Below are 11,690 nucleotides of genomic sequence, written 5' to 3'. Positions count from 1 at the left end.
TATATATATATATATATATTATTTGAACAGACTTTAGTTTTATATATATAAAACTAAAGTATGTTCAAATAAGAGGAATATAATCAACTAGGTTACCTTAATAAATAACAAGGCCTAGGCAAGGGTGAAATTACCAAACTTCCTGTGTAAGAGCACTTGGCTAAATGTAAGCATAATGATAGCCCCAGGTTCAAAAGTGAGGGTAGTCCAAATGAAAGACATTTAAATTTCAGTTGTAGGCCTACCCTGTAAAACCAGATGACACAAATACACTTCGATTGTAAAATCCTTACTGTAACATGTAACATGAGGACCATTTGCTGTGAGGATCCATGCCTTGGGTTTTGTTGGTGGAAAACTGGTGGCAACCCAACACAGTCTAGCCAATAAATAGCCTAGGTCTACTCATGTAGATAGATTTGAATGGTCTGTTACTAATGTTGTGTCAGTATGATCCTTATTTTCAAATACCTTGTCAAATGGATCATAACATGCATGCCATTATATGAATCTAGTTTGATAGTAAAATGAAATTGATCCTGTTTCAGAGTAAAATCTTTGCACAACCAGCAACTTCTCATGCTTAAATATTGCTAGGAACATTGTTCACAGTTTCTTCTAATCAAAGTTTGGTCCTCTAATATGCTAAGCTTTCAATGAGTGCATGCATGGCTAGCAATGTGAGGATAATGTGTGAAGACAAGAACATTTGAGATATGAGGAATGTCACAAAAGGAATCCTCATCTGTACAAATCTTGAGAGTTTCCATAAATGATGAACATGAAAGAATTTGATACGGTTTTACTAAAACATATGACTGGATACAATAACAAGAACTTTGAGGCACAGCATTTTTGTCATATTTTTAAATCATTTATTGAATCTTTGCCTTGTATAGTACATCAAGGTTTACTGGATGTTGTTCCAATTCACCCTTCTGGTAATATACTGCTACTAAAAAAAAACATAACAAGATTGCAATAGACTGCAGTCAGTAGTTTTTTCCTAACCTTTCAATGTGTCAGCACCAATCAAAGTGCACAGTGTGAGACAATTCATTGCAACTGAGTCCTGCTGACAAAGACAAGACTATTTTTTCTCTTGCAACCCACCCACAACCAGAAAAGAGCAATGATCACCTTAGCTATGTCCTCTTTGAAGCTGCACTACTGCACTGAACTGACACTTTTATGGGGAATGTGCCTGGTTGTTACATGATGTTGCACTCCACATGTTCACTGTTGCCACCCACATTTACAATATACGGAATCTCACCAACGGTATTTACTGTATGATTGTCTCCATTTGGACCAGAAACATACAGTCAATGCTTTTAAATCAAAATCTATTTTAGTAATAGCTCTCTCAGGATGTCTAATAGCAATCAGCTTAATCATCACTTCCAGCAATAACAAAACAATTGCCTTAACATAAAACTAGGCTATATAGTTATGTATTTCATCTGGTCTTAGACTGGCAACTCCCAGGTCCAGAGATGAACATTTCAGTAAAATCTACACCGCTTTTCCGTTTTCAGCATAGTGATACATGACACATTAATTGTACATCAAAATTATAAAAAGGGTAAATAAAAACATTCAAGACATTATAAGAAAATTAATAATTCATGAAATTATAAAAAAAAGGTAGGTAAAAATATCCAAAGACTGAAAAGATTCCAAACTTTAAGGGAACACCAGCCACAATATAGCACGTTGAACAGACAATGACAAATGTTTTCAGGTGATGTACCACGTAATTTTCATGCACATTACTGTTGGTTCCATTTATGTACACACAGACTACACACCACTTGATGAGAAAACATTCACTACAGGACATTAGGAGCTCACAGCTAAAGCAAAGAGTTTCTGGCGCTCCTTAAAGGACAGCTTCTCAGGTGCCTTCACTTGATCGAAGTCTCCTCTGTAGCAAACCAACAAAAACATTTACATGAATATAATGTATCTTTGTAGCATGTATAAACATTTATGTATTATGCCTCTAGTCCAGGGGTCCTCAAATAGTTTGGCACAAGGGCCAATTGTCAAGCATGCCAAACCAAAGGGCCAAAGCATCGAAGATTAAACACGCATACACCCGCAAACATTTAAAAATTGATTCTCTCTATTAACACACTGCCATTCTTGTCCGTGCATGCCAAACACAGACGTCGGCTCATTTGGTTCTTGCGACCCGGGGAACCCTGTTCTAGTCTGTGATTTTTTTCTATTAATTCTAATTAATTGTTGAATATTGCACTTCACAAACAAATGAGCTTACCCCTGGTGATTTCCATTCATTGCATTGTAATTTGAGCCAGACTCCACAATACTTCCTGTTGTGCCTTGAGAATTACATGAAGTAGAATGACACTGTTGTTCAAGAATACACCACACAACTGTCAATAATTATTAACTTCAAATGCTGCTACACCTCAGTTGTTTCAGTACTTTGCTTTCTCACCTTTGACCTCTCCTTTAAGCTGGCTCTTGACCTCCGCTTTGTCTTCATGACCTTTACTCTGCAGCTGGTTGATGCTGTGTTCCATTGGCTGTGTCTGAGAGATGGATTCGTGGGATGGATATATTGATCTATTATTGAAGTATTTCGTAACACAATGATAAAATAGTAGTAGCACTACAGACCCCGATCAATCTGTCTCTCTGAATTCTGACATTCCTACTCTTTTCGACGCATTCTTGTGTTTTTTCCTGGTCAGTGTCACTCACCTCCACCACCGTCCTCCCCTCCTCCTGCCGCCGCTCGTGCTCCCTGATGTCCACGTCCCCGTCCTCGTCGCTCTCGCTCTGCTGGAACTCCTGCAGCCGCTTCTGGAACTGCCACTCCAGCGAGAGCCTGCGCAGGCGCTCGCTCTCCTCCAGGGTGCGCTGCACCTTGCCCTGCAGCTGTTGCACCTCCTGCTCCAGCTGGTCCACGGCCTGGTGGCGGTACTGCTTTTGCAGACGCTCCCGCTCCTCCCTGCGCCACGGGTCCAGCCAGAGGCCACTTCCGGCAGGCGACTCAGCGGTCAGACCCGTAGGCTGCTGCGCATGCCTACTAGCAGGGGTGGAGCTGAGACAATGTGAGGAAGTGAGGGCTTGGCTTGGGGACTCTTTTGGGGCTGGTGGCGTGGAGGCTGGCCTGAGGGTTGAGGTCTGGGGTCTGACGGAGAGCCTCTGCTGTTGCGCGGAGAGAGAAGAGAGGCGAGGGCGAGGCAGCGTGGAGCAGGACGGAACCAGACCGGGGTGGTGTTGGCCCTGACGGTCCAGAAGCAGAGCAGCATGCGGTGGGGCTCTGATCAGAGCATGAGAGCCACTGTGGCTCTGGTTTCCTGCTGGAGAAGCCGCTGGCGGTCGGAAGGTCACAAAGGAGAGTCCGTGTGACGGTGAGGCTGGGACGTCAATTCGTGTGGGCTGGGATGTCTTCATGAGAATGCCCGTTTTTGAGGCCCTCCTCTGGTCTTGGTGGCTGAATCTGGTCAGTGTGCTGAAGTTTGATTGCACAGGGATGGCGATGGATTGGCTTGTGGTCTGTTGTTTGGCAAGATCATACTGGCTTTTCCAGATCTGTGATCTGTCTAGAACGGACGGAGATCGTCTCTCCTCACATAAGTTCTCCTGTGACCGAGCGTATCTCTGCAGACAAACAATGAAAAAAAGTCCTTACTACAATTCACATACTAATATTAACACATTATCTATACTCTTTGCATTCTATTATTATTATTATTTCATATCAGCCATCATGATGTGGTCCTGTTTCATGGTAGCATCAAATGTACAACATAATCTGAAGGTAGAAAGACAGTGAACCAATAACAGTGTTGCCAGATAGCCTGGCACCGTTTCTCTACGTTGGAGGATTTTGGGGTGTAGCCGTGTTCAGTGAATTGGGAAAGTTTGCCGTTGATGTCATAGTGTTTCCCCATTCGAATGCATCATGTGAACGGGTGTTCTCCAAAGTTAATCTCATCAAAACAAAACCACGAAACCGGCTCATTACAAACACTCTAAATAGACTTGTGCACTCTTCAGAGTGTCTTAAGAATGTGGGTAGGTGTCCTGCTTACAAGTGGGTAGGTGTCCTGCTTACAAGCCGATGAACACTATGTAGCGCTCCATGACTACATCTTATCTGTATCCACTGCTGCTGTGTTGCCAGATCTAATCATCATCTGGCAACACAGCAGTGGATGTGGCTTCCGACTGCGACAGTGACTTGGAGGTGGAGTTTAAACCTTCCTACTAAGGTACGGCCAGTTATTGATCTATTGTGGTTATTTGCAGGTGTAGTCAAAAATTGCTTGTGTAGAAAAAATAACTGCATTTTGTGCATTTGACATGTGTAGGCTACGCTACAATAATTTTGAGCCTTTGGTACGATATTTCGTCATTTCCAATCTGGCAACACTGGATGTCACACCCACCATAGTGTTCACCCCAGTAGGTCTGTCTGAAGGCACTGTGCTGAGGGTCTGTTCAGGCTTTTGCTGTGCAGTGCTGTGAGATCTGGGTGTCGGCAGGGTGAGGTAGTCCCTCTGGTGTCCCCACACAGGTTCAGGAGGGCAGGGGGGCAAGCCAGGCTCCTCCTGGGAATCACAAATATAAACATGCCGTGACGCTCACACGAACAGAGGAGTTGGAATACTGTAGAAATACAAACAGACTTGAATATTCACCAGTAAATTGCCTGTGGAAACTGATGTGATCTTATTGGCTGGGGTGACTGGGTCAACTGACATCTCACAAGAATCATTGTGAGGATCTGGAAGATGAGAGAAACATCCATAATTTCTAACTTAAGTACAATTAAGTTTGCTGTAAAGGCAAATCACAGCAGTGGGTTACTATAGACCCCATTCAGTGCAGTTACTGTATATGTGATGGAATCAAGTTACACAAAAGTGTCATTGCAATCTAAAAGTGTTTCATGTCATGAGTAATGTGAGGATGCTGGTCCTCTCACAAGCCAAGTTGGGGTTAGAGCGGTACTCCCATCTGTTCCTCAGGAGGACCGTAGCTTTGGGGTCTCCCCTCATCCCCATCAGTTTTTTGCAGGGGCTGATCTGCTCTGTTGTTTCAGCTGGAGACAGCCAAGAACAAAAAACAAGATATGAGCCACTTTCCTGCCTTTTCCTGATGAAGGAATCTGACAGCAGTGCCAATCAACATATGGTATAATAACAGTAGAATAATAATGAAAAGGAAATAATATGAAATAGTTTGGTATCCACGGTAATGTCACAAATTCACAGTCAGATACTATCCACCATCTTCGACTCCATGAAGTTCTATCTCAGCTGATGCTGCCTCACCTCTGGTCGTGACTGTAGGGGGCTCGATTAACATGTCATCCAGTCCATAGAACACTGCTGCCGACTTCACTACCTCCAGGTTCACCACAGAGCTGCTGTGCAACAAGATGTCTGCTGCCCTGAAACAACACAGATCATGATACAAACTGTACAGAACCTGAGATAATGATTGAAACCTATTGATGTCTGTAGCCTGTAGGTATTTTGTTTGTGTCAGTGATGAGACTTAAAATATACACTTGCACTCCTTCCTTACTTCTCCTGGGAGAGGCCCACTAGACTCTGTCCATTCACAGAGAGAAGCTGATCTCCTGTTGTCAGACGGCCATCCTGTAATCATACAGTGAGCATACAAAACTATGAATCCACATCAATGTTCAGAACAGAATGTTCTATTTGGAAATGTAGCAAGATCCAATAAATCTAATGAGATAATCTTATCAACAAAGTTTGTACATCCACATAAACATTCTTCAACCTTAGGCACTTACCACGTGTGCTGCTCCACCTCTCACAATGGACTTGATAAAAATCCCCAGCTTGTTCTGTCCAGATCCCTATTTCAGAATTATTTAGAAATACATCATTAATGCTGCCAGCTCCAAGCCCTGCCTCTCAGCCCCGGCAGACATCATTAATGTCTCTCTAATCTAAAATACATCTGAATTAATTCTGTTGAGCTCATCCTCACCTTGGCGGCGACTATGCTGAGGCCAAGTCCACGATGCAATGGTTTCTTAAGAGCAATCATCATCACATCAGGTTTCTTAATGGGAAAAAATGTATTTTAGTTGCTACAGGCTGCACTACTAAGGGTACAATTCAGCAATCCATTTCTGAGGTAACTAACATCAGTGTAAGCATTCAACCATGTGTGCTAACACTAAACTGACCATCAGGTCAGTGCTGTTCGTTTCGTGACACAAGTTTGAGGTGTCAGAGGACACAGAGTCAGTTCGGCTGAAGAAGACAGTCCAAGTGCCAGAAGAGAGGGGTTGAAACATCAGAGAACAGAGGCCTGGAAAATGACAAACAGAGCCCGGGTTACTTTTACTGTATTATAATGGACAAACATACATATTAAAAATCATATATTGAACTTTGAGGTGTTAACCCTTTAAAATCTGTACCAGTAAATAACAGTTGTGTGTGAAGCTAATACATGAAGAAACATTCTCAGACATCCTCTGATATACAGTAATCTAACGAGAGGTTGTGTGGGGTATTTTTCCACACCTTTGTGGCAGATGGGCTCCAGAAAGTCCCGGAAACCATGTGGAATGCCCTGCATGCTGTCACAGGTGTAACCGTCCTCGGGCAGGAGGAAAGGCAAGTGGAGATCAACATCCACCTCCAGCCGAATCTCCCACCCCTCTCTCTTCAGCACGTTATCTGTTGTGATCTCTGCCATAGAGACCAGGTTATCAATCATACCCTGGGTGGATGTAAGCACAATCAAACTATACATTAGGATCCTTCATTTTTCAAAAGTTTGACACAGTATCAACGATGGCTTAAAGATATACAGTAGTATCAAGCATGTGGCCAACTCACACGTGGTATGGTAGGCATATTGGCAGTCAGTGTGCGTATCTGTAGGGAATTCAGTTTGAAACAGGCCTCGTGGACCCTCTTAGTGTCCTGCATGGTCTGTGCATTCATGCTCAGGAGAGTTATGGCCTGTGTGAAACAAAACAAAACTGTTATTACATTTTCCTTTTTAATTGTATATACTGTATTTTCATAAGTGTTTTGCCTTCAGTAATAAGGTCAGAAAGTGAGAGTGGTGCTTGTTTTGACAGCGGTGTGACAGTGAGTAGAGATGGAAAAAATATTTTACTTTTTCACAGAGAACATTTCAGGGATCCTTCACACACACACACACACACACACAAACAGAGAGAGAGAGAGAGAAACATACCTGCATAACAAGACTCAGGTGGCAGTCAGCAGCAAGCTCCAAGCCCTGCCTCTCGGCCCAGGCTGAGACGAGAGCAAGTCGCTGGCGCATCGTCTCCAGCCACAGCGGTGACATCCGGTGGTGACCCCTCAGCGTCGGCCCTGAGCCCAGCAGCCAGTTCACCAGCCAGCCGCTGATGAAGTGCAGCAGCTGGGAGAAGAGCTGGATGCTGAAGGCTGCGTTCACCCGGCACCTGCGCAACAAGCTCATGGCTCGCACCAGACAGTTCAGCACTCCCTCTGCACACAGATGGAGGATGCAAGACCAGGAACAGACTGGTTATCAGATACGGATGCCATACCACATCAGTGTCATTCATTACTCAACTGGTCACAGGATGGTATGATGCAGTGGCTTTTAATCCCCCTTCATATGGACACTGGGGCTTTATAAAGTAAGCCTTATTGTAACTACCAGTATTTGATTTCAAGATATTTTTTAGAGAGTACAGTTGACTTTATTTGAAGTTCTATATGCCACCTATTGCTGAAGACTTGGTTGTCTGGTCCTTAGCATCAGTCAAGAAAGATGCCATGTGTTTCTCAAGGTCCTTCTGCAGACGCTGGGATAGGTATCTGAAGAGCACAGATTTCACAACCACATACAATTACTCACAATAATATTAGCATCAGTCAACAATGCCAACAATAAAGTTAATTGAATTAACAACAGTATCATATTGGTAACTAATGTGTGACAGCAGATTATTTTACTGCAGAGAGACACCTATGGTGCTGGTAATTGCTAACCATTATACTTATTTTCAAAACAGGTGACAGTGGATGATAAAACAGTTAGGATATAGCTATGATGCAGTAATAAGGCCACAGCAAAGATCAGATGATGATCAGATCAGGGAGGTAATTACGGTCTTCTCTCTTACCTGAAGGAGTGGTGTACTAGCTGAGCCAGAGTTTTCTGAGTTGGCCTGGTAAGAGGGTTCAGGTCTCGGTCCTGCCTCAGGAAGTTCAGCAGCTCGGAAGCGTTGGCCATCCAGAAGGCCAGAGACACAGCAATGGTCCTGTGTTTCTGAAGGTCAGAGGTCAGGTCAGTGAGTGTGTACCATATGGGATCATCTCACAACATCTCATTTTGTACCCCTACACTCTTCAAAAATGTTTTTGATTTCTCATGAGTATAGAATTTAGACTCTAAATGCTAAAGTAAACATTTTGCACAATACAACAGTGTACTATGTGTGAAATGTGAAATATACATTCTGCAGAAATGTAGACCTATCAAATTCATGTGTGGAATATCATGACTAACCTCAATTACAGTATCTATCATGGCCACCATCTTGTTTGTTATGGTGGCAATGTGGTGCATACTGTCATGAGTGCCACCAATCAGAGAGCGAGTGACCAGGTAGAAAGCGTAGGCTGGGGACAGGGGGAAGTGCACAGTGGAGCTGGTGTAGCTCACTATGGCAACCAGGAATGCTTCTTCATCTGAGACACATAAAATAGAGAATGTCATCAGAACAAGAAAGGTGAACACTGACCTGTACATGTCTCTGTACCTGTCTAGTTGCTGAAGGGCAGCTTGCAAGCAGGTGTATGTAATTTGTGTGTCATGTGTTTTACTTACGGTTGTCTGCTAACTTAATGCTGACTGGCAGCGTCTGTGTTGATGGGCTGACATGTAGAAAAACAGGACGTTTTTAAAAATCTGTACATAATAGTATTCAGTGTCTTATTCATTCATTCATTTATTGAAATTAATTTCATTTGTGAAGAGCTTCATTAGCAGTAATCATTCCTTTTTTGCTATAAAATTGAGATATTATGAAGTTATACATTTCCTTGCAAGTATTTATTTTTCTACCAATGTAACCTTTCAAAGGTTTCTACACTTAATTGGGAAAAAGAAAAGCAAACAAAACATGAAAAACAAAGGTTACAGTCTGCTTTGGCCAAATATGCTCATACAGATCTTTAGCATGTTTTCACTCAATGCTGTATATCTGGGTCTTTCCCAGGCATGCTCACCAGTTGTCTTTGTTTTGGGGAGCCTGCCCTGCTCGCTCTGATCTGCATGGGCCCTGGCTTCCGGAGGCCTGAGAAAAGGAGGGTAAATATGTTAATTACACATTCTTTAGGAACAATGGCTTACACACACAATGTACGCAACCCCCATCCTTACTTGCACCAGTGTCACAAGAGTGTAAAGACCCAAAACAAACCAAACATAAATCCATGTACAAATAGATACATAATTTGAACAAAAATTGATAAATTGATCTAATATTTCATAATGAAAGAGTACCTTATTTTGTGGTCCTCCTGCAGAAATTATGAAAAGATAGTTGGTAAAGAGGCAAAAATTAGATACAGCTGTTTAAAATTGTGTAAACACACACATGAAAAGGTGCATTAATGTGTAAACCTCATATAAACAATAATCCCTTCTCCATAACCCAGGTTGATTAAGAGGTCCTTGTATATATGGTTTTCATTAGGGTGTTTCACTGTTATAATAAGGTTATGTTAAGTCAGAGCTATTTGTATTAGCCTACATTAGCTACAAATTTCATTAACGTAAGCCTCTCTCACCTGACTTCTTCCCATGAACATCAGAGTTTGGTGTTTTAGATGGACTGGCCTGTTGCTGGCATGTGGACTTTTTCACATTTTGTCTGTTAAAAAGTCATTAAATGGACATTTAACACAAAGAACAACAGAAAGATATTCATATAAAGAGGCATCAACAACATCAAGAATCTATTCTCTTCCAGTCAAAAACAAAACTTGACTTCCAATCAAATGTCATCTAATGGTTGTAGTAATTCTAACAGTACAACAACTGAGTTTTATTTATGACTTAAGTTCCATGTGTGGGTAAGTCAACTGATTCTATTGGACATCTATTGAAGTGTGTAATGAAAAATACCAGTAACATACCCATTCTCTTTTCCATTTTTATTGTCATTATGACCAACAGAGTTGTCTCTTTTTTTGTCTTTTTTGTCTTTTTTGGACAGTGTCCTCTTGAAATTCTGGATGACACCTGTTTTCTCTTTCTTCACTTCTTCAGTATTCTATCATAGCAGAGAAACAAAAAAAACACAGCACATGCTATTAACAAGCACTATCATACTGGGTTTTTGTATAACTATATGCCAACCCGTTGACATCGCTCTTTAATAGGTTATACAGAGCACAAAGCAGAGAGAATCACACCTGAGGTAAAGTCTTGGTGTTCCTCAGGACAAAGCGTCCCTCACAGTTGTTTTGAATCCAGCTGAGTTGCACAAGCAGTGGCTTCTCATTCAGCTCTAGCTGTCTTTCCTCTTCAAAACATAACAGGGATGAAGAGAAGGGTCATGGCTTTCTTATATTCCATAACTGGATTAAACACTGTCAATATGGATCCATATTCACATTACATATTAGTTACAAAGTAGTGGATCCACATACCTTTATTGATGTGGACCTCATACAAAGAGAAGGAGTCCACTTTAAGTTTCATGTCTGGCCGGAACTTCTCCAGCAGGGTCCCAGTGACCTCCTGGGAAGTGTCGGTGCAACTGACACGCAGGCACTTGGTGGCAACATTTCCTGCTACCTGGTCTTCCCAGTAAAATCTCATCACACCGTAGTACTTCAGGTCCTAATGAGACCACAATATATCATATTTGACTGGGTGTAATATGCCATTTCATTACTTTCAGTAACTTCTCATTGTGCAGCACGTCTGGTACATTTCATATAGTATTTGATGAATGAGAGTGGCTACTTAAATTTGTACAACTTGTGTGTATACAATAGTGACAATTACAGTAAAATGTGTTTAGAAAATGTCCTCACCTGATCTGGTTGGCTGATTTCAAACAGATCGAGTCTTTTGGAATTCCACTGGTTAATGATGTGGGTGAGTCTACCACGTTCCTGCTCCTTAAAAGCTGCATCAATAGACTCGCGATTTGTGCCAATGTCCATTATAGAAAGATAATTTCCATACACATGTTCCATTTTCCAAAAGATTGCCACAAAAATGAGATCTCAAAACATATGTATTCATTTGTTGTCTGTTAAAAGTATGTCTTGAGATCACTAGACCACAGTGGCACACAACCAACTCCCCTACTTGCCCTTTGGAGTGTCATTTCAAATAAATATCACTAATGGCAAACCCCCTTACCCCAACCCCAACCCAACGGCCACTCCACCAATGTCGTGATCACTATTCCGGGTTATTCCGGTTGAGTGCTCAGCGCATCAAGGCTTCAGTTAAACACTGTCACTCCATGCAGCTGCCTAGAACCAAAAAAGTTAAACATTGGAAAATCAAATATTTTCCAGTATGGTCCTCATGCATCTCGAAAAATACTGCAGTATATTAATAGGCTCTATACTACAGTATATTAATAGGCTCTTTAGTGCAAAGCCTACAATAGGTTGCTCCAGTAG

The 11,690-nt window shown here is 42.0% G+C and overlaps 1 protein-coding gene across 1 annotated transcript; it reads right to left on the bottom strand.

Moving 5' to 3' along the window:
• Positions 1-870: 870 nt before the first annotated feature.
• LOC121693261 (afadin) lies at positions 871-11,689 on the bottom strand. Its single transcript, XM_042072583.1, has 26 exons — positions 11,088-11,689; positions 10,698-10,890; positions 10,461-10,570; positions 10,182-10,318; positions 9,834-9,916; positions 9,547-9,563; positions 9,270-9,337; positions 8,869-8,915; positions 8,548-8,729; positions 8,162-8,307; positions 7,759-7,853; positions 7,240-7,517; positions 6,873-6,998; positions 6,555-6,753; positions 6,212-6,336; positions 6,010-6,084; positions 5,810-5,875; positions 5,575-5,648; positions 5,319-5,437; positions 4,970-5,086; positions 4,683-4,768; positions 4,431-4,592; positions 2,734-3,639; positions 2,468-2,561; positions 2,285-2,348; positions 871-1,927 (listed from the first exon to the last, which is right to left on the bottom strand). Exons 1-26 carry the CDS (start codon positions 11,250-11,252, stop codon positions 1,843-1,845), a joined length of 3,819 nt encoding a protein of 1,272 aa, XP_041928517.1. The 5' UTR covers positions 11,253-11,689; the 3' UTR covers positions 871-1,842.
• Position 11,690: the final 1 nt, after the last annotated feature.

Source organism: Alosa sapidissima, chromosome 19 (assembly GCF_018492685.1).
Source record: "Alosa sapidissima isolate fAloSap1 chromosome 19, fAloSap1.pri, whole genome shotgun sequence".
NCBI lineage: Eukaryota > Metazoa > Chordata > Actinopteri > Clupeiformes > Clupeidae > Alosa > Alosa sapidissima.
Note: the sequence above shows the minus strand (reverse complement) of the source record. Positions and strands in the feature narration are given on the sequence as shown.

Coding starts and splice junctions, on each gene's coding strand:
- LOC121693261 (XM_042072583.1), bottom strand. CDS start 11,252: ATGGAACATGTGTATGGAAATTATCTTTCTATAATGGACATTGGCACA. Junction 6,085..6,211: donor CGAACAGCACTGACCTGATG/GTCAGTTTAGTG, acceptor TTTCCCATTAAG/AAACCTGATGTGATGATGAT. Junction 3,640..4,430: donor CTACTGGGGTGAACACTATG/GTGGGTGTGACA, acceptor GTTTGTCTGCAG/AGATACGCTCGGTCACAGGA.